The sequence below is a fragment of the Centrocercus urophasianus genome, unplaced genomic scaffold (assembly GCF_019232065.1).
Source record: "Centrocercus urophasianus isolate 14NV4802_14NV808 unplaced genomic scaffold, USGS_Curo_1.0 seq_14, whole genome shotgun sequence".
In the NCBI taxonomy this organism is placed as follows: Eukaryota; Metazoa; Chordata; class Aves; order Galliformes; family Phasianidae; genus Centrocercus; species Centrocercus urophasianus.
The window spans coordinates 43,591,949-43,613,472 of NW_024884586.1; the positions used below are offsets into that span (position 1 = coordinate 43,591,949).

The following is a 21,524-nucleotide window of genomic DNA, read 5'->3' on the forward strand; positions in this document are numbered from 1 at the left end:
TGACTTAGAGGACCAGCTTTCAGACTGGGCTCAACTGCACAGAAAAGTCAATAGAATCTATGAAAGAAAAAGAGAAGAAATGGAATTCCTCACTCTCTACGAGGCAGCAATTGTGTATGGAGGAGACAGAGCTTGAGGGAATGGTGCAGCGTATGGAAATAGAAACCTGAGGCTATCCCTTCCCCTGCCTTCCCAAAAGAAACCTGCTTCCATCCGACTGCAGAAACACCACAGTGAGGGGAACACGTGGATCTGTGCTTCAGAGCAGAAACATCCCGGTGATGTGGAGTCACAGCAGGCATCAAATCAGAAAGGAACTCAAGGAGCAGCACAGGGCTCTGCCAGGTGTTGCCAGAGGTGGCTTTTCCACCCATATGGATGAGGAGAGATGAGATGACCTGCAGCAATCTGCTGCTTTGAAGGAAGGCACAGTTCTACATGCAGACAAAATGCTTCCAGTACTCAGCTGCTAAACCATGGCTGGAAAGATCCCAGTGCCTACTGCAAGGAAACAAAATGTTTAACCCCTTGGCATGAGGAGAGTAGCTGTTGTGCTGCTTTCTCTGTGAGCTGCACAGAGGGCTGGGGTTGCCTTGAGCTCATGCACTAGCTGATTTCTCCAGGTGGGCTGTGGCCTTACGTCCCCATGGGTCTCTGGTGTCACCAGGCAAACTCCTCACTGTGCTGGGTGTTGGACCAAAGCTGAAGTACCATTACTGACTCAGAAACCAGCAATGCAAGGGGCAGATGTAATAAGAAGGTCTTTCTGAGCCTATAGTAATGAAGACCACCCACATCTACCTCACTTAGAAATATTATCATTTTCCAAGCTAGAGAATAAAGCAGAAATAAGGTGCATAGAAGAAGTTTCACCTTAAAGCAAGACTGACAATCACTAATGTAGGTGATTGTGTGTCTACCTTAATCCAAACTGTGGAAAAATTGTTCATTGCTGAGGACCCACAAAAGCCTATAAGGTTCCAAAGAGTGCTCTTTATTACAAGAAAAACTGGCATGCCAGAAGGCACTCCTATTTTCAGCAGCTGAACTTGTAAAACTGAGGAAGGGTGTGGGAATCAGAAGGCTCAGCAAGATAAAAAGAACCAAGATTTCCTTAGGTTTTTGTTGAATATGGAGATATTTTTAAGTGCCTGTCAGTGGTCTCTGACAAAATGCTTGGGGACTCTATGAATAGCTGTCTTCCTTTGGAGGATTCAGATTGAGGAGCTAAAATATGCCTCTTCTTTCAGAAGCGAGCTCCCCTCCATTTGCCAAGGCCAGTAGTTCTGGAAGTCAAATAAGTTTCCATACAAGTAATTTCTGCCCAATGAACTATCTAAAGAGCACAGGACCACTCAGGAATTGGAAAAGATCTGGGGCTCACAGGTTTCTTAAGGGACCACATAAGCTACTGGCACTCCAGACTGCTTGTACAACCAGCAACCTCCATTCATGTGGTGGGACAGAGGCATGGCTAAAGCTGCAGTCGTCCTCTAAGTGGGTTTGCTGATGTTGGAACAGTCTTGGCCAGCAAACTGTGGACAGTGGCAACTAACCACACAAGTGGAGGCAGAAGCCGGCAGTGTGGATCTTGTGCTTATGTGTGAGACCAGACAGGTCCAGGCTCATGCAGAATCATGCACCAAACATGAATCGACTGTGTGATGTTCTTGCAAGAAAGGTATTCTTGGCTGCATTTATAGGAACATATTAGCTAAAGCATGAGAGGTAATTATACCATGCTACTAATTGCTGATGACTCCTCAGCTGTGCTCCTGTGTCGATGAATAGTTGTCCAAGGAACAGGCCCATGATGAGTATCTACAGGAAAGCCACATAAGCAGGAGAAACGTGATGCTATTCTGTGATGGAAAACTAGAGGTGTTTGGTTGCTTAATCTATAAGAGGAAATGCCAAAAATGGGAAATGGGGAAACGGCTATTTTCTGTGCGTAATAAGGGACGACTTACATCAATTTTATTACTTCATTAATTCTTATCACTCTTTGGACTGAAACTATAGGAACATCTTTATCTTCTTTTTGGCCATACCATATCGATAGCACAGATATATATTAATAGAAATACTCCAGAAAGTTCTCAGTGAGGCAATGCCAAAACTGAAAGCAATTCTGCAGTGATGACGCAAAATTCCATGTAAAGTTCTGAGCCGATTCAGCGAGCTTGGATCGGTTGGGCTCAGTAGTAAAAATACTATAATTGCTAGTCTTCAGTCATACAGCATCATCCTATATAACATCATCCCATAGCCGGCTAGTGAGAATGCACTTGCATCACAAACTGGTGAATGTTCTGGTGTGTGATTGTCATGAAACATACCTGACCTTGGAAACTGCACAGTCACTGTCTGTCCAGACCTGTTCCATGACACCAGGCCCTTCAGTGAAGCTGACTTTGCTGAATAGTCCTCTGAATTTCTATAAATGCAGCCTTATGACATGAGATCAAGAACAGATTTTCCATGATTTATACTTCTGTTGACTCTCTGTTGTTGATAACTAGTCTTCGACTCCCATGTTTTCCTGTCTGTTGCATCTTCCTAACGTCTCTTCCTGTATCATGTATGAACCTCAAAAAGTCCTCTTATGTATCTTGTATCTTCAAGTTTCTCCACAATTACCAGAGACTTCATCTCATTGATCCATGACACAGGAGTTCATGTGGAGTGCATGTCTATTCTGGGGTCTCCAATCCTGACCAATTGAGTACATCTGATCTTTTTTGGAGACCACGATTAATAAATCCATCCTGAACCCAAGCTGAATTCAGCCATCAGTGAAGTAGTGAAAACACTGTGCATAAAAGGATTAGTAGCTTGGGAATCAACTTGTGCCTAGGAAGAACAAGATGAACTGGAAACAAAACTGAGGATGCTTGACACAAAACTGAATTAAAGGGTTATGACAAAAGAAGGAGACATAATATGTCAGTAGCACAACGGCTCTGTAGAAATGAGATGATAAATTGGCTTGTGCTTTGGAAACAGGAGTGCTGAGAAATGTTTCAAAACACTGAATTGAAATGAGGCTGTTCTGATGCTTTCCGAAGCTTTTGATAATCTTTTTTTGAAGAATATTTGCCCTCATTGCTGTAAACTTATTCAAACTTTGCAAGGAGACATCTTACAACTCATGTATTACAGACTCCCAAGGATCACCAGCATACTTTTTAGAGCTCCTGAAGCTCCTGAAAGGTAACTGTTGTCAGTAGATTTTAATTTGCCATATCTATTTTTTGAGTTTATAATTTGAAGAAGGTTGGAAACCACAAAGCATACATGATATGCGTGTTCCTTTGGGAATTTATGTTCAATAAGATGTTTTGTAGGCAATTTAGGATTCCTAATAAATCAGATTTGAAAGCACATATATATATATACATATATTCTGTCAACGTAAATGGTCTCTCTACAATAAGGTCATACTTCATAAGCAGGTTTCTGTTTTAAAGGATGATTTCAAGTCTCGTAGTCACGAATTGGGTTAGACTGTCCCTGGAGAGGCTTTTAATCTAGCTTGGACACTACCGGACTTGCCAAAATTAACTCATGCTTCCAGACAAGTGATCAGTGATAGCTTCTGATCTAAAAATCCATCATTACACCTCTATGTTGTTTAATCAAACAGTAGTGCTACTTCTGATGTAAACAAACTTAGCAGAGGCTAGAAATATTTATTCACCTTTTCTGCAGGTCTCTCAGACTTATGGTTTGCTAGAATATCTGAATGCCAAAGTTGGCAGGGCATAAAAGCAATGGCATAAAGAAAATACCAAAAAAACATAGTCAGTTTTTTTCTGTAATTGCACTGCTATGGATGTGCTACTCTTTTTTTTTTTTTTTTTCAGACTTCATTTGAAACAATGCATTAACCAATGTACCTGCTGAAAGACACTGACTTTGTGTTGGAAGAGTTTGACTAGATACACTGAAAACTGATAACCTCCTGACAAACTGAAAAGGACTATTTCAGATTTGCTTTGGATTGACAGAGTAGAGATTTTCAATAGAGCTGGGCCTGTCTGGGTGAATCTTCTTCTTAGTCAAACAAAACAGAAGCTGAAAGGCAATTCAACCACAGCCTGTAACCAAATTCCAGACTACACACCAGGGGAGAAGAGAAGCTTCTCATGAATATGTTTATACTCAAAATTAGAAGGTTACTTAATCCCCATGGCATGATGGTTTGGAGCAACTCTTTACTAGAAGACTGAGGAAACACCATTTTCAGATGAGGCTTGATTAGCTGCAAGGCCTGTCTATGGTTGTAAGAGAGCAAATGATGGGCTGCATGGGCCCCCTTCAAAACACTGCCTTACTTGTCATGGTGGGAACCCTTGGATGCTGAGTGTTCTGGAAAACTCAATTTCCGCTAGGTTTCTGAAAGTGACCCGAGGCTGCTCATTTAGATCAATGCAAGGCTGAGCTTTTCAAACCTCCTTTCCCACTGGTATTAACATGAGGCACCTGGAAGGAAAGAAATAGACTATGGGTGATCAATAACTGGCTACAGATTGGTCTGAATAAAACAATTTTATGAAGACTTGTCATTAGAAAAAGATCAATATAAAAATAAGAGTAGTGATATCTTACTCAGACTTGCTACCAGTCATTATACTATCCCTTCCAATTAAGAGTTTATTGCAGGAGACTCTCCATCTCATACACTGTCTTCTGCCACTTACACTGACTCCAAGTGCATGCTAAGGGTTGCCATTGCCAGAAATTTCACAGGGAGTGACAGTGATGATGGCATCTGTAGGGATGGGTGGCACCATCTTGCCCAAGGCTAAGGCCCATCAGCGAGTGGTTGGACCGTACCCTGGAGGAGCATGTAGGGTGACTGTGGAAAACAAGGATGAGCTGCAGGGTGTAGGCTAGGTCTAATTGCAAGAAGGTGAAAGGGAACAGGATGGGATTTTATTCTGCTTTCTTTTCTTGTGTCATAAAACTAAAAGATGTTGGAGATGTTGGGCAAACCACTGCCTGACAACTTCATTAAAATTTTGTTTTGTTTTCCTTCAGTATTTTGTCTCTCTCTGCCCCCTTTTTACAACTTAACTTGGCTTATAAACATCTTGGTTGTCATGCTCACAGACTTGTTTTTGAGTATTCACAAGCTCATACAGTTTGGGAACTAAAGAAAACAGGATCATGAAGGACGCTGAACTGCATCAGTGTGTTTCTCTCTCGTAAGATGCTTTTGGTTACCTTCCTGAAATACAGGTTTCACAAGGAACTCCTCTGGCGCAGAAGTTTGTCTGGCAAAACTAATTGATGTGAAATGGTCCAATTAGGAAACACGCTGCACTTTTCCACTTTTAATGGGGAACTCTGCTATGATTTATGTCCTGTAGGAAGAGTTTACAGACTTGGAATGCGTCTTCCTTATTTTTGCACTGATAAGCAATATGACTCGTTTGTGTTTGGCAGTCCCCAGGACCAAATGCTGGCAAATAGAAAGGGTAAGAATTCTTCAACCGAGAGTACATCTGCCCTAGCTTCTTCAGCTAATGACCAGCCTATGTGTGCATGCCTACTAATAAAACTGAAAGGATTGTGTTCATTATCATTTCATGTAGCAAAACAGAATGGCATCCACACCAAACAACTGGTACATACCCCACCACAGCTCAGACTGACCTAAAACAAAATGCCTGGCATTTTCAGGGACCATCCTGCTCAGAACCACCTTTCTCAATGAAAGTTCACAAGTGATAGGAGAGCAGGCAGAGAGCTCACTCATAGAACTAGCTCTGAGCGTCTGATGTGCCTAGCAGGTTCCTCTAGCAGGAAGATTTTCCAGGATCCTAATGCTTAAATGTCTCCTGCTGGCAGCCAGCTTGAGCCCCCAGGCCTTCTATTCATGAGCTCAGTACTAAAGCACTTTTACTACTTCAGGTTCATAGCTAAGCATTTTCCAAAGCAGAGGGTACACCCATATGGAAATTAAATACTGAGAAGCCAGAGTTTTTCCAGCTAAAACATTTCAGGTGCTTAAATTTGCCTGTCCCAAACATAAAAAATTCCCAGCAAGGCAAATGCTCTCACGAGTAAATAGCTGATCAAGACAAACAGGTCAGCAGCTAGCTCAGTGACTCTGAGGGCCACTGCCCACTGCTTTACTGGACTTTGAACAGCATTTCCTACGGCATATTGTTAAAAGAGAAAGCAAGATAGAGTGATCTTGTCACGTACAGGAAAGTTCTGTTTATAAACCTTATTCTTACCTCATGTTTTCTGCACGTGAACTTCACAGATTTGGTACAGTACATCTACACGGCCACTTGATTTTTTTTATTGCATGAATTGTTACTGTGCAACATGAAAAAGCATCTGAAAGCAACTGATTTGTTTTCCATACATGATTCATTTGCATTGCCTTCATCATAATCCATTACTAAGGCAGCAGAGTAGGAGTTGATAGTGCCATCTTCTCTCTTTCCCCTGCAGAGATTTAACTATGTAAAAGATTGATCTAATGGCTTAGTGCTACAGAAATACTTAAAATTTATTCCCTAAGCCCTCGCCCTGTGATCCACCCATTCATTTTGTGGTTGCTCTGACTCATGTTAGGCTATTCTACAATCCAGTTTGTCTCATTGAAGCCACTATATTCTTTCTTCCTCATTTTTGCTTTTTTTTTTTTTTTCCCCCCTCCTGTTTTATTGCATTAAATCAGCTCACAGGAGTTGGCCATGCAGCAGAATCAGCACACACAGCCAGCAGCTCTCTGAGCAGAAATATCAGTACTGATTTCCAGCAGCAGTGAGCTGATAACTTAGCTCACCGCATCTCAGGAAAACATACTGAGCTATCAGATCATGTGAACATGCCTCATCTATACTGTTTAGAATCTAATTAGCTTAACTCCTACTGGAGGTTCTTTTGGACATGAAGAGACTTCATATGGTTGTTTTTGCATGTTCACCTCTTAAGAAAGCACCCCTCAACAGAAAGGTGGCAACACCTGTAACTACTGCAAGCATTTTTACAGTGAGCGTTGAAGCAAAGCCCAGGAGTGTGCAGCTGTCACTGAAGGAATAGCACAAGCACCAGCCGATGTAATTACTGTAATGCAAGGCCGGATGCGAAGAAAAAACAAACACCAGATTTAGCAATTAGAGGTAGGGGTGGTTTCCACACAAATAACTTTATTTTCCTAAGTACAGCAGTGAAAAAACAAACTTTTAGAAGAAGAAAAAAAGAAAAAAAAAAAGAGAGAGAGGATTTTATGTCTATATGTTTAATCACTTTTTCTAAGACAAAAATCATTTACATTCTGATAACTCACATTCGTAAATAAATAAAGGCAGCAGGGCATAACATTCAAATGAGTACCCTGTAAAATTAGCAATGTATTTTTATTAATCAGGAATATAACACTGCAATACTTAACCTTGAATTTGTATATACACAAATGCCACACCTTACACAGCAGTAAATCAGGACATACACCATAGGAGCATGTACAATAATTTACGTTAACAAAAGCCTCCTCCAAACTGGTAACAGCAAAAACCCTCTGAGAGGTGAGTAACAAAAATAAAGACTGACATAACCAAACAAAACCAATTCAAAGGGAAATACAATTAACAAGTAGAAATTATGAAGTATCATTACCTCCCCAAAATATCCAGCAACCTGTTTAGCTCTAAGGTAGGTTACAAAGAACACAGAAAAGTTACTTTACTTCGGTAGAACACTAAAATGCAAGCTTTTGCAACTTGGTCCATTTACATTTTGCTAATTATTTAGCCTGCCATACTGAGAAGTTGTGTGTTCCTCAATGTTTGGATATAGAAAGGAATCATTACATTCTTCAGAACAAAAGCAAGACTTTGAGAAATCTCTGCTTTTTCCTTTTCTTTTTTGGTTAAGCATATTTAGTTTTCATTCATGCAAAAATTGAACTGATCCCATTCCAGATGAGGATTTTACCATAAAATTTAAATAATCAACTGATTAGATTACAGAACAATGGGAAAAAGCTTAATCCACATGGTATCGTGCTACCAAATCCTAGTCAGTTAATGAAAATGGCACTAACCTTACACATTTGCCTCACTAGAGATGCAGGCTTGACTTTTTAATTCAGAGAAGCTGAAAGACAAGCAGAGTTAAAATAGATCTGAAAACTATACTTACTCATTTTTTGCCTAAGTTCAAACACTTATAAAGCTACACATGGCCTCCAAAGAACACCACCATTAAATTGTTAAACAACCTACAAGAAACCACTGCAGACCTGACAGCAATACAAAAGAAAAATGCATACTATTACCACACTATTACATTCTTACATTTCCTAAAAATTTAAGCATAAACCAGAGACTGAAGTTCAAACACAGAGAAATCTTGAAATGAGTAAAATAATTCAGGTGTCAAACATCACTATTCCGCGTCAGCCATAAAATCTATGAATACAGATTGGAATTTTACCCAGAAGAAATGGTTTTATTTATTTATGTATTTATTTTTAGGTAAGGGCAGATACATTCAACCAGGTTGTATCTCTGAAGAGCCAGGGAGAACCCTGCAGCAAATGTTCTGTCATTGCCAAACTGTACCTTAGGTACCTAATAGGAAAAACAGATTGGTTTTGGCAAGTAAAATGCAGAGAAATCACATGCATGCTCACAAAACAAGATATACTCACACTCTGAAGTTACACAGGCTTTCAGCAGCATCTGAAAGCATGTTGCAGAGGAAGAGTACTCTCTCCTCCTTGTCCCCGATCTCCGTATTTACTTTAAAATAAATAAATTCATTTTTAAATAGAATATATTTTTCCAAACTTTGATGCTTGTTGTCAGGACGCCATACAGCAGTTCTCACCTATTGTATTACATTAACTTGAGATACAGTGGAATTATATATGCATAATAAATCCAGTTTGCATCAAGCTGCCAGTAAACAGTTTCTGTATCCACACATAATGGTGCATGTTTGTGGTGTCCTAAAGGCACTTGTCTCTCACAGACAGCACTGTCTTATTTAATAGGTTAAAAATATATCTAAAAATACTTTAACATCCGAAATGGTCTTTACTCCTTAAAGAGGTGCAAAACATCACCTATGGAACATTGATTCATTAATTCAACATGAAAGAGCGAAGTGCAAAGTTTCTGTAATTAAATATATCTCTCTGTATTCATTCATTTTAATGCCATGCTCAAAAAAAAAAAAATAAAATAAAGCTACAAACCATGCTATAGTAGAAATGTGATAGGTGCTAGCAGCCACAAATGAAAGGTAGTGCATAAAGTAGAACAGTCGAGCTTACTTACAAAGCTTATTTATAATTAAGCAGTGAGTTACAAGGAGAGACGTATGGCAAAAGTCTTTTCCAAGACGTGCCTAAAGCCACACCTGACCAGTATGAAAGATCTATATATGTATATATATCACACAAACGTACATCATTAGGGATGCCTTTATATCTAGCTATCTAGTTTTACAAAAATAATTCCAAAATGCTCATCTGCTTCAGCATAACTTCTGTTTTCATCCAATAGGAAAAGTCAAAACCAGACAGAACAGCAGAATTTTAAAAAGACACCTAAATAGCATTAACAAAGTTCATTGCAGTTTTCAGGTGCTAATGGATGGCAGTGTGAAATCCTCAAAACCCAACTCATCTGGCCAATACGTATCTACAGATTGTCCTCTTCAAGTTTCAGCTTCTTAAAGCAAACATTATCAGAGTTTCCACCAGCAGCAGAACTGTTCTTGCAAATCATAGGTCACAGATACCATTAAAAAAGTGGCTTTGCCTATGTAAATTTGAAGCTGGCATTATACTTCTGCTAAGTAGGAAATCTAAAGAGATCTAAACAACCAGAAAGTGTGATGGATGGAATAAAACAAGTACAACCCAAAAGGCAGCAGGTTTGGGTTTTTTTTTTTTGCATTTAATACTTTTCATCAAAACAGCACATTAAGAGCATCCAGACTGCTATGAAGTTACTGGGAGGAGCCTCATGCTTAAACACTAATTTTCATGTCCAGCTTTCTTGAAATAGTTCTGCCAGTACTGCACCACAAGGAATTTTCTGCATTTTGAAATATCTGCATTCTCTGAACATTACAACAGGTTATTAAAAAAAAAAACAAACAACAAACAATCAACCAACCAACCAAAAAAAAACAGATTAAAAAAAAAAAGCAATTCAATCGACTCTTAAGCTGCTCCTTCAGAGAATCACATTCCATTGCTTATAGCATTGACCAGAATTGCTGATGGTGTACTGACAGTTGCCATGGCAAGTGGGTGACTGCGTGGGATAGCACGCATATAGCCAAGGTAACTTTTTATGCAACCTCCATGATTTAAGCAAGCATAGAACACCTTATGTGCTGCCAATGTAACTATAATCCTATATGACGTGCCGCAGGAAAAAAATGTTATTTTATGTCAGGCCATGGCTCCTTCAGTACTCCCATTCATCTGTTTTCATGTCCAGGTAGTAAAGGATATTCTGTGCAAGCTTTACTGCTTGCTTTCTGGCAGCCTTACATCGCTCATCACCTTGTGGGTCAACAGCATCAAGTGCAAGAAGTTGTTTTGTAAGGAGTTCTTCCAATCGCATGTAATTTTTATCTGTTCTATTTCCATCAAAAGAAATCACCTCCTGCTGAATTTGAGACAAGTTTCCAAGAACAGTCCAAACTGCTTTATGAGACTGATGTTCTGCAGCAGTCTGCTCTGCGTACATCTGCCTTTTCCCAAGTGCTTCCTTTAAATCGATGTATGTTATGAGAGTTTGTACTTCTATCACAGCTCTTCTCCTGGCTTCTCTAATACAAGGGTTTTTTCCCGGACTCACTTCATCTAACTGAGCAATTAATCCCTGCAGTTCTGCTTTGGATCCCAGATACAAATCAGAAGCATTCTCTGCTTTCAAAAGTAAAGAATTAACTTCCTTCATTTTCTTGCGGATTTCTTCTATTTTTAGAATGGACTGATTTTGTGCCAAATCATAAGCGTGAGTAGAATCCGCTTCTTCATCTAAGTCCAGGTATTTCTGCAATTTATTGATCTCTTCCACGACCTCCTTCCTGTAATTCCTTATTTCCGTGCGACCGCAGACGTCCAAAGCATCCAAATCAGCGACGAGGCCTGTGAGCACGCAGCCTAAATGCCTGCAGGTATCATTACTGCTCACTCCCATCAGAAGCGCAATAAGAGTTCCTCTCGCTTTGTTCACCTCACACATCACAGAGTTAATCTTGGAGACAGAAGGATGCGCATCATTAGAGAGCGGCAGGGAGAGCTGTCTCTTGGCGCAGCTCTCTATGATCTCCTGCACGGCACACACTTTGGTCAGGGTGCGATACCTCGCTTTGCGCAAAGAAACCTTCCCTCCGGTTTTCACCTGGGTGAGCCTCAGCACGATATCCTGGATGCCTTCTTCAAACTCCTCGTTGACGCAGTTGCCTCCTTGGTAGAAAGGCGTGATCTCGCGCTCCACCAGCGCCTGTGCCTCCTTGAAGATGGCCTCGATCTCCAGCCGGCGCGGGTGGTTTGCGTTCTGCTCCAGCTCCTTCAGCAGCCGCTCCGTCTCCTGGGCAGCTCGCTTTCGGGCCTGCTGGATGTCCCCTTTGCCCTCGGTGTCCACGGAATCTATCTCGAACAGCTGCTTGGTGAGGGACCTCTCCAGCTTCTTGTAGTCCCGGTCCGTGGACAACCCGCTGAAGACGGCCACTTGCTGTTCGATCTCTTTGACTTCTTTCTGTATTTCGTGCAACCGTTTAATGGAAGGGTGTTGGTTCCCCATATCCATGCTCTTCTCTCATCCGGCTTCAGACGAACTGCGAGGAGGGCAAAGAGAACACGGCGGTTAATCGGGTGCCGCGCCATCTCCCAGCGCCGCTGTTTACAACTTTCCTCCGGCGCTGCGGCCGCACCGACAGCCCTGTCCCGTCCGCGGGCTCGCACCGCTCCTTCAGCCCGGGGCTGAACCCGCCGCAGGCGCAGCGCTCCCCCCACTCCGCCCCCAGCCACCCCTTCCCACCGCTCCGGCGCTGAAGGCGACGCGGCCCCGCAGGCCCCCCCGATCCCCGGCTCACCCGGCAGCCGCCCCCGGGCTGAGGCACGGCGGCCCGGCGCGGCGCTGCGCCACGGCCGAGCGGTAACGAAGGGCGCGGAGCCCGGAGCGCGGCCCCGCCCCGCAGCACCGCCCTCGGCTGCGGGGCGGCCCTGCCCGCGCGACATCGCCGTAAAGCGCGGCCGGCGGCGGGGGATGGCGGCTGGCGGCGCCGTGCGGGCGCTGAGCGCGGGCGGCTGCCGCTACGGCCGCTTCTCCTCTTCCTTCTCCTCCGGCGGGGAGGAGCGGGCGGTGAGTGCGCGTCGCGGTGCGTTTTAAAGCCGTGCGCGGCTCCGGGATGCGCGTGAAGTCTCGGCGTTGCTCGGGAACGGCGCTAACGTCGGTCATCCCGCGTGTTTCCAGGGGCCGCGCTTCCGTCCCCCCGCCGGCTCCCGCAGGGACTGGATCGGGCCCCCCGACAAGCGCTCCAACCTCCGCCCCGTCATCTTCTACGTGCCGCCCCGCGAATCCCGGCTGGAACGGCGGCTGCGGGAGCTGCGGGAGGAAACTCAGGCGTGGAACCAGCGCTTCTGGGCCCGGCAGAACACCGCCTTCCAGCGGGTGAGTCCGGCGCCGCTGGGGGGCGGCCTCGGGCCGGGCTGGGTGGCGTGGGGGCGTTTAAGGGTCCCTTCTAACTCCAGTGACTCGTGACAGGTCCTGTTGCGCTGGCAGTTGCAGCTTGTATCGAGGCTGAAAGCAAGGACGCATTCAGTTGTGTTCTGCTTTCTTTTGTGATTTGCACCGAAAGGTCTGGAGCACCTCTCCAATGAGGGAAGGCTGAAGGAATTGGGCTTGTTTAGCTAGGAGAAGAGAAGGCGCTGGGGAGACCTCATTGCAGCCTTCCAGTGCTTGAAGGGAGCATATAAACAGGAACGGGAGTGACTTCTTACACACAGTGATAGGACAAGGGGGAGATGGCTTTAAGCTAAAAGAGGGGCAGTTTAGGTTACATGTTTAAAAAAAAATAAATCTTTATTCAGAGGGCAGTGAGGTGCTGGCACTGCTACTCAGAGAAGCTGTGGGTGCCCCGTCTCTGGAGGTGTTCAAGGCTGAGTTGAGTGGGACCCTGGGCAACCTGGTCTGCTGGGGGGCAGCCAGCCATAGCAGGGGTGTTGGAGCTCGCTGACCTTCCACGCTAAACTATTCTATGATGCTATAAGTTAGGAAGAATAGGAGTGATTCAGTAATTCATTATTTCTGAGCTTTGATCACCATATCCTCCCTGACCTTGTGAAGATTTTGGCAAAAATAAAACTTTTAAAAAAAATTTTGTAGAACTGCTTTTTGAGTTTGAGAAAATGGTGAAAAGATAATTATTGTGTATACATCCAAATAATGACAGATTTTAAGGCTGCGTGTTTTTCTGAACACAGAAATTCTCAGTTACATACTTTGTTTTATCTTCACTGTTTGTTTTTGTAAGATTTGGATGTAGAAAAAACAAGTTAGTGGTACTCCACACATGAGCTGTGTGTTTCAGTAGGACACGTGTGTGAATCGATTGATGCTTGCAGCTAGCAGGTTCATTGAATCATCAAATGGCTAAGGCTGGAAGTGACCTTAAAACTTACCTAGTTCTAGACGCCTGATGTAGGCCCACCAGCTCAGGCTGCCCAGGGCTCCATCCGAGCTGGCCTTAGGCACTTCCAGGGATGGGGCACCCACAGCTCTCTGGGCATTAGTGCCAGGGTCTCGCTACTGTCTGAGTAGAGAATTTCTTTCTAACATCTAACCTAAATCTTCCATCTTTCAGTTCATAGTCATTCCCCCTTGTCTTATCACTATCAAACTATGCAAAAAAAGTCTGTCTCCTTCCCAGTTATAAGCTCCCTTCAAGTACTGGAAGGCTGTGGTAAGGTCTTCCTGGAGTCTTCTCCAGGCTAAACGAGCCCAACTCCTGTAGTCTTTATTCATAGGAGAGGTGATCCAGCCCTTTGATCGTCTTCATGGCCATCCTCTGAACCAAGTCCAAAAGGATCTAAGCAACAGAGCTTTATCAGTTTAACACAAAGTCACTGTGCTTGGGAAAATGTTCTGTGGATGTTTCCACATTTAATGAGTGTTGTTTGTTATTTCAGAGGGTATTAGGCACTGGGCCGTTACATGATTTAAAAATAAAGGCTTACTTCAAGGACCAAACGCCTCAAATTCTAATGTGGAAAAAAAATCTTTTAGGAAAAAGAAGAATTTATCTACTCAAGACTGAAAGCCAAGGGTCTGGAAACGAGAGATGAAACAGGTTAGTGAGATCTTTGTACAGTTCAGGATACATTATGAATTCTGTTAGACTTCAGATTTTGCTAGTTATGTGCTGTGTGTTCTATGCCAAGTAATTGTTCAGAGCATGCATGTGGAAAGTGAGATCTTCTGCTTCAGTGTTTGTCCCCTAATTCCTCCTTGCCCAGCTGGAGGTAATGTGCTGAAATCCTCTTCAAGTGATTAACCGTTCTGCAGCCTAAGGAAGAACAGGCTTTCTTCTCTTACATTTCTTAACCCAGTGAGCTAGCTGAGCTGAACGTACTAGAGCACTTGCCTTCAGTGGATATTGTGGGTGGGCTGAAAAATGCATGCTCTTTCTGCAGGTCCACATTAAATTAATACGGTATTTTCTATGAGAGAGAGTAAGACAACCTCTGAAGAATAATAATGCTTTGGGTTGGAAGGGACCTCAAAGTTCACTTCATTCCAGCCCCATTACTGCAGGCAGGGTTGCCAACCAATAATTCAGATGCTGGATCAGGTTGCCTGTGGCCCCATCCACCCTGGCCTTTATCAGCTCCAGGGACAGGGCATCCACAGCTTCTCGGGGCAAAGAGGCAACAGCTGTTCTCTGACCATCTTTGTCTGAGCACAGTTGCTGTAAAATACTTGCCTGAATAATTTATTATGTGAAATAGAAATAAGGATGCTTTCGTAATGTAGAGAATTGGCCATTGTAGTACAAAGCTGAACATTTTGTTTATAGAATAATGATGCGTTTGACTTCAGGAAAGCATCTGTACTGATGTTCTATATATCTCAGACCTTTATGTTCCTCTTCTGTTTACATGCTAGTGATGGGTGTGTGATTGCAAAACAAATTAAATTCTGTTGTTAAGAAAAACAACTGCTTTGTGTGTTTTTTGGTTGTTTTTTTGTTTTTTTTTTTTTTAAATCTGAGAAGTAGAAGAGAAAATAAATTTCTACATCCCTTATGTTGACTGCACATATTGGGTTGGCTCATCGTTGTTCTCACACAGGGCTGTATATAGATAAGAGTAATAATTGCATGCATGTACAGTTGGAATAAAAGTTATTTCTTATACAAAAGATTAATAGTGCTGTCAGCAGAACTGATTGAAGATTATGACTAAAGCTGTTATGATGATTTTATCCCGTAGTATATTAGGATATTGTAATACTGATAAATAGCACACAATTCTATGATCAATCTTGGGTGCTTTAATATGTGTTTTTGGAACAATAACAAGTTGAATCTCGCAGTCTCTTCTCCCTTGTGTCCGTATTCTCTGGGAAATTCTATTTTGACCTTTGTTTTAGAATTGCTGTTGATGCTAAAAAGCTTTTGTAGGAAATAACAAAGTTGAGAATATTTGCTGGCTGTCCAGGTGCTACTTGTGTGCGGTAGAAAAAGATCTTCCTTTCCTGTTCTGGGGAGAGAATACGTGTCTCCTTAGCTTCCACATTGAGCAATATGTTCAAATCTGTGCGTCCTCTCTTGTACTTCTGTACAAAAAGAGTTGCCTACTAAATTAATATATCTGACATACGAAAAAGCACGTGTACTGAGATAAGTCACTTGAAATTTAGTAGCAGCAGTAGAAAAAAATGTGTTTTTTGACAGTGTTTTGTCAGTGATGAATCGTGTTCTGCCTGTACTTACAGACCTCCTTTTAGGGAGGAAATTCAAGTTCCTAAGTGCTCTTACTGGCAGTGCTTAGACTTCAGCCCTGTGACAAATTAATGTTACTCAAGAAGTAGATGACTTTTTTGGGGGAGCTCATTGGCTTCCTAAGTAAGCTGAGACTTTTATAAACAAACATCACTTTCATGAGTAAGAAGGGTTTAAGAATTACTGTGCTGGTTCCAAGGTGCACTGTGTTTTTAATCTGCTGTGCTCCATTGATAAGTTTTTAATATGTAAACGTATGTGTTCAAGGTTATACAAGAAGCCTGTGAGAGCAAGCAGTCAGACCTAGCTCCACAATCTGAGCCTGGTGTTTTAGTCTGAAGATCTATCTTCACATTGTCATGCCAAAACTTATTTTCAGGCCAGAAAGTGACATTGAATGCAGAGGAAATGGCTGACTTTTACAAGGACTTCCTCCGTAAAAATTTTAGAAAGCATTTGCATTATAACAGGTATGTAGAATGTATTTATGTTGACATCATAGTTTAGCCAAAAGGTGTAGAGGATTGGATCTAACTTTGTTTTTTACCATAACTTTTTAAAACGAGCAGCTGAAAATCTTATTTTGGAAAATGATTTATAAAGTGCTGCTGTTGGCGCTTGACGTGAATTTGCATTGGCGTTTGACTTTGCTGTTTATTGTTGATTTTTGTGGTGTTAAGGGACAAGATCAATTTTATTTCTCCTGTGGCATTGGACCTTTTGTTCCTGCCAATTGAAAGTGGTAAATGTGTGAGTAAAAAGACGGCAACTTTAGAGTAACAGATTCTCCTCAACTAAATTGAGTAAGGACTAGTAAATGTGATTTGCCTCAAAGGAAAATCATTTAGTAAGCGTATTATTATTATTTTTGTTATTATTTTGCAAATATGCACTCAAGATGAAGCTGAGTACCTTTGAGTTTTATTTGTGTGTGGCAAAGCCTTTTTGAAATGACCCTCTGTGCTCATCCTGAATAAACTTCTGCTGCAGTTGGGTGCGCCCACATCCACTCACCTTTTCATGTCTGCTGTGTTGTTGTTGTCACTGTTTGTACACGACTTGATAAACTGGACTGGGATTCTGAGACAACTGGAGAATGACTTGCAAATACACATTACCAATCTGCAAATAGCTTAGTGGAGAGAAGGAAATAGGAAGCAGGCAGAGGATGTTACTCAACCCAGTTAAAGTAGTGCTGTCCACTGCATGTGAAACCAAAATGTCATTTCTTCTCTGTATTGGAATGAAAGACTATTGGGCTCTAAGGTCACAAATGTTCTCAGATTCCTGATGATGTAACATGAGTTAGAATTCTACTGTCACTGTAATTGATCTATGAAAAAATGCAGTTTAGGGTTCTTTGTATGTATTGTGCATGTACAATAGAATTGTTCTTACAGTAAAGTAATAGCATTTACAACAAATGAACGTGTTTTGCCTGGGAGTGGAGGAAGCAAAACCAAAGAGTTCAGGCTGTTTCTGAAGGTGGTGATCCTTGTTGCTGCTTTGTTACAACACGCTGAATGACTGATGCCAAGTGGAACTGCACAGCCTTGAAAACAGTGGAGCTTATAGGCATTTTTTTTTTCCTTTTTTTTTTTTTTTTAAAGGGTCACACTTAAAAAGATCAATTTATGCATTCATCTATACACTTTTCTGCAGTGTTGTTGGCTGGCCTGAAAACTGGCTGCTGAAGTGTTAAAACTTCTAAAATTTAGGTAGAATAAAGACAATGGCTGTGCATAGACAACGAGAATATATGGTTTGGGGTACCTGGAGTGGAGATGGTCTTTAAAAAAAAAAAAGAAATGGGAAAGGAGACGTGAAAGGGGAAAAGAAACAGTTGCAGTGTTAGCATGATATTTTGATTTAACATGACATTTCAGAGGGTAGTTCAGTGCTTCTTGTCAGCATGATTTTCACTGCTGTCCTTACTGAGAGGTTAATATCTCAGGTCTGTGCTAATCTGTACATGCAAGATTTCTAAAAAATATGACAGAAGACCTAAATTCAAGGTGTAATGTAATGTTCTCTGCTGTTTCTACAATAAGAGTACTGTATTGCAGCTTGTGTGAAATTTTGCAAAATAGGGGAGGGATCCATGGTGGAAAAATGAAGGTAATCATTAAATTACTTCAGTTGGTAGAAGGAGCAAAAATTTGAAGCAAATGCCCAAAGATTAAAAAGTGGTATATTTACAATATTTAGAAGTCACGTGTACCAAAAAGCAAACTTTGGTAATATTAAAGGCACGGTCTTTAAAAGGTGAGGCATTATGAAAGTGTTTCCTGTATTGGATTGCATAATTAAACTTTGAAGTATGATTTTACTTCCTCTTCCTTACCCCTCCCTTCCCCCCCCCCCAAAACAAACAAACAAACAAAAAAGGTGACCAGTTATGCCCCTTCCAACACATGCATCTTCACATCTGCACAGATACTACACACAGCACAGCACTGGTGGGAAATCCTTAAAAATGGCTTGATTCTGAAGGAAAGCTGGTCATCATAAGATTAAATCTTACCTGATTTGAAATGCAATTGGTTATGAAGTTACGTATTAAACTTCTTTGCAGTTGAGCTCTGGATAATTGTAGCCATATATTCCACGTGCAATCTGTTCATTATGTGACTATCCACATCTGACATTTTCTGAAGTTATTTAGTCAGATGAGGAAAGTGTTGTCACAAAGAATGGAAAGTGTAAGTCATCACAAAGTTGTCATTTGTCAGTGCCAATGGATGTCTTAATTTATTTATGTTCCTTTTTCTCTTCTTGTTCTGTGTGCTGGTTATCTTCCTGGCTTTGGAATCCAAGAGATTGGTATAGACGTAACTTTACTATCACATTCCTCATGGGCCAAGTAGCACTGGTGAGAGCCCTGAGGTGGCTTCGTCGGAGAACAACAAATGCTGGAAATCAGTGATCACAGCTCCATGAAGAATGTAATGCTACCTAGACTGCCAAGGTGTGCTATTAACTTGCTAATAGTGATGTTCAGAATCTGAATGTCCAGTGTAATGATTGCTTAGGTCTGTTTGTTAGACTTTGTGTAAATAAAAGTTGCCTTTAGCCTTAATTTACAACCACTGTTTTATTATAAACCACCTTTTATTCCATGTATATCAAAATGTTTCCCAACGAAAACACAACTAGAAAACTCTTGAAAGCTTTTTTCTTTTACATTAACTGAAACAGGTCACACCTGGTTGTTGTTTTTTTTGTTTTGTTTTTAAAGCCACAGAGGTATACCTCATAAAACAAATCCCAGTGTGCCATGAACTTAGGTCAGAGAATGTTATCACAGACTTCATCTGTATATAAAGACTAAATGCCTCACTTTGCAGCAGCTGTCTGGGGCAGAAGTAGTAGTATAACATAAATCACACTTGTTCCTTCAGTCATAAGTGTATATGCACAATTGACTTAGAATAATCCTTTTTTTTTTTTTTTTTTTTTTTTTTTTTAGTACAACTGTTTTCCATTTTTATTGAAAGCTTAAGATACAGTTTCATATAATTTACTAAAGCAGTAGAGCCTGCTGTAATCTTGTTTTCTTTATAAGAAACGTGCCTCTTGGACAACGGTTTCTCTAACCTGTGATTGTTGGAGATTTTATCTGCTATAAAAAACATGCATTGCCAGAAACTTAATCTTTGTAAAGAAGGAAAGTGATGCTTGGCTGTATGAGAAGAACGCCATATTCTCACCCGTTTCTTCACTCAAAAGAACTTGCTTGAGGGGGATTTTCTGGCTTCAAGTTTATGCAGTGTCAATTGGTAGGAAGCTGATCAAAGTGAAGTCTTAAAATGTTATGCTGTGTGTCTGTAACTTAAAGAAAGTTCCTTAACTCTGAATGTTCTCTATGTCTATACAGTTCAATGTAGTGATTGTTTTAATACTTACTAAGAGGATTCTATTATTGAAGCACATTTTCTCCAGAGCCCTGCTGTAGGGAATGCTTTTGTTTTGGAAATGTGAACTCAATAGCCGTTGACCTGTTTTTCATATCTAAACATGACATAATTTATTCATGAGGTTTTTCAGCGTGAGTGAAAAGTTGGCATTAATGAACTAATGATTCCTTTGGAAAATGAAATATTAATGACACTGTAATGGATTGTGCTGCTTCATACAAAGATGATGATATCATTGGGATTAAAATGCTCACTGAATTGTGGTTCTAATAACTGTGTTAATAGCAAATGATGCTGTCATTAATAGTGTTTGTTGAGGTGAAAATCAGTAGTAGGAGAACACTGAAAGCTATTTACTACATAGTACTGTAAAAGGTAAATGTTTATTAAGAAGTTAGAAAATGATGTGTTTCTTAATGAAAATAAGTTCTTGAAATAGACTTCTTCTGGTGTGTAATGTAGTTCTTCAGGGCTGTACATTAAATTGTATGTTACAACAAGTATGCTTTGATTACAATGTGAATGTGCACTTCAATAAATAATTTTAACTTAAAATATGGAAGAATTATTGGAGAACATATGGTATCATTGCTGAAGAGCAGTGATCAGATCCCCGGTGTACTGGTAGCTGATAGGACTATACTGTGATATTCTGCATGTGAGATCCCTAAGGTATTTTCTCACATGCTTAAGTGGGTTGGGGTCAATCAAAAGAACCATTTTCATCTGAGCTGCTCAGTTCTCTTAATGCAGACATTGCCTGCCTGCTGATCCAGCTCAGGAAGTTGACTCACAGCTACTAAAACTAATCCAAGGAGGAAAGTGTTGGATGTCAGTTGAATTTGTGTTGTCTCATTGTGCAGATGTAAGAATTTTACTAGTGGCAGAAGGGAGATGTGGAAATTTAGATGAAGGGTTTGGATTGCTTCTCAGTCAACTCACAGTGGCTGTGAAATTACTTCCAGTCTTTATTCTCTTCTATTGACCTACTCCTTAGTATTGCCTGTAGAAATGCAGCGGGGAGCATCTTCAGTAGTAGAACCACAGCTATAAAACTGTTTTCTGAATATGTATTCTTATGTTGGTCATCCAAAGATAATGTAATTAGTGTAAATGGATTTTGCTCTGAGCTGCTTGTAGGTGAAGTTCATGCCTTTATGGGATTGACATCATTAAGGTTCTGTGTGGGATGCCAGACCCGTTCATCTAAAGCGTGTTGATGGAGTGAGGCATTTATCTGGTAGGTAAGTGGTGAGTTTTGATTTAGAATATGTAATAAAACACTGTGAAAAGATGTTGTTAAAAATAATCCATCTGAAACTCTGAGTCTCGTTACCAAAGCCACACACATTTACTAAGATAATTACATTTTCTGAAATGCTAAAGGCCATATCATTTTTTTACCAGTGTTGCATTAATTTTAATATTTTTGCTTGACACTGAGCAGTTGTAGCAATGCCAGCTGCTTTCAGGTAGTATTGATCATAAATCCTTTATACATCAAAGCAAGAAAGAGGAGCTCCCTTAGACTACTGAAAATAAATCTTTTCTGTGTCTTCTGTGTTTCTGTGTCTGCTACAGTAAGTGAAACCAGTCAAATAGATCAAA

General features: G+C 41.1%; 4 protein-coding genes across 9 annotated transcripts in view; 3 read left to right on the forward strand and 1 right to left on the reverse strand.

The window, feature by feature from the left end:
- TRMT61A (tRNA methyltransferase 61A) overlaps nt 1-5,388 on the forward strand; it is a 71,246-nt gene extending 65,858 nt beyond the window's left edge. The window contains exon 10 of one of the 2 annotated variants that reach the window (XR_006167974.1): nt 3,867-5,388. The gene's annotated coding sequence lies outside the window, so the exon portion shown is untranslated. The remainder of the gene's footprint in view (nt 1-3,866) is intronic. The other variant, XR_006167976.1, reaches the window with a different exon arrangement.
- Nucleotides 5,389-7,139: 1,751 nt separating this feature from the next.
- On the reverse strand, nt 7,140-12,148 carry BAG5 (BAG cochaperone 5). The gene is made up of 2 exons (XM_042814840.1): nt 12,091-12,148; nt 7,140-11,832 (listed from the first exon to the last, which is right to left on the reverse strand). The coding sequence occupies exon 2, from the start codon at nt 11,802-11,804 to the stop codon at nt 10,452-10,454; it is 1,353 nt and encodes a 450-aa protein (XP_042670774.1). The 5' UTR covers nt 11,805-11,832; nt 12,091-12,148; the 3' UTR covers nt 7,140-10,451.
- A 115-nt stretch (nt 12,149-12,263) lies between these two features.
- Nucleotides 12,264-20,481, forward strand: LOC122157514 (cytochrome c oxidase assembly factor 8). Its single transcript, XM_042813217.1, has 5 exons — nt 12,264-12,359; nt 12,471-12,668; nt 14,283-14,346; nt 16,379-16,469; nt 18,817-20,481. The coding sequence occupies exons 1-5, from the start codon at nt 12,264-12,266 to the stop codon at nt 18,923-18,925; spliced, it is 558 nt and encodes a 185-aa protein (XP_042669151.1). The 3' UTR covers nt 18,926-20,481.
- Nucleotides 12,581-21,524, forward strand: part of KLC1 (kinesin light chain 1) — a 57,328-nt gene continuing 48,384 nt past the window's right edge. For all 5 annotated transcript variants that reach the window (XM_042813210.1, XM_042813214.1, XM_042813213.1 and 2 more), the window contains exons 1-2: nt 12,581-12,668; nt 14,186-14,346. The gene's annotated coding sequence lies outside the window, so the exon portion shown is untranslated. The remainder of the gene's footprint in view (nt 12,669-14,185; nt 14,347-21,524) is intronic.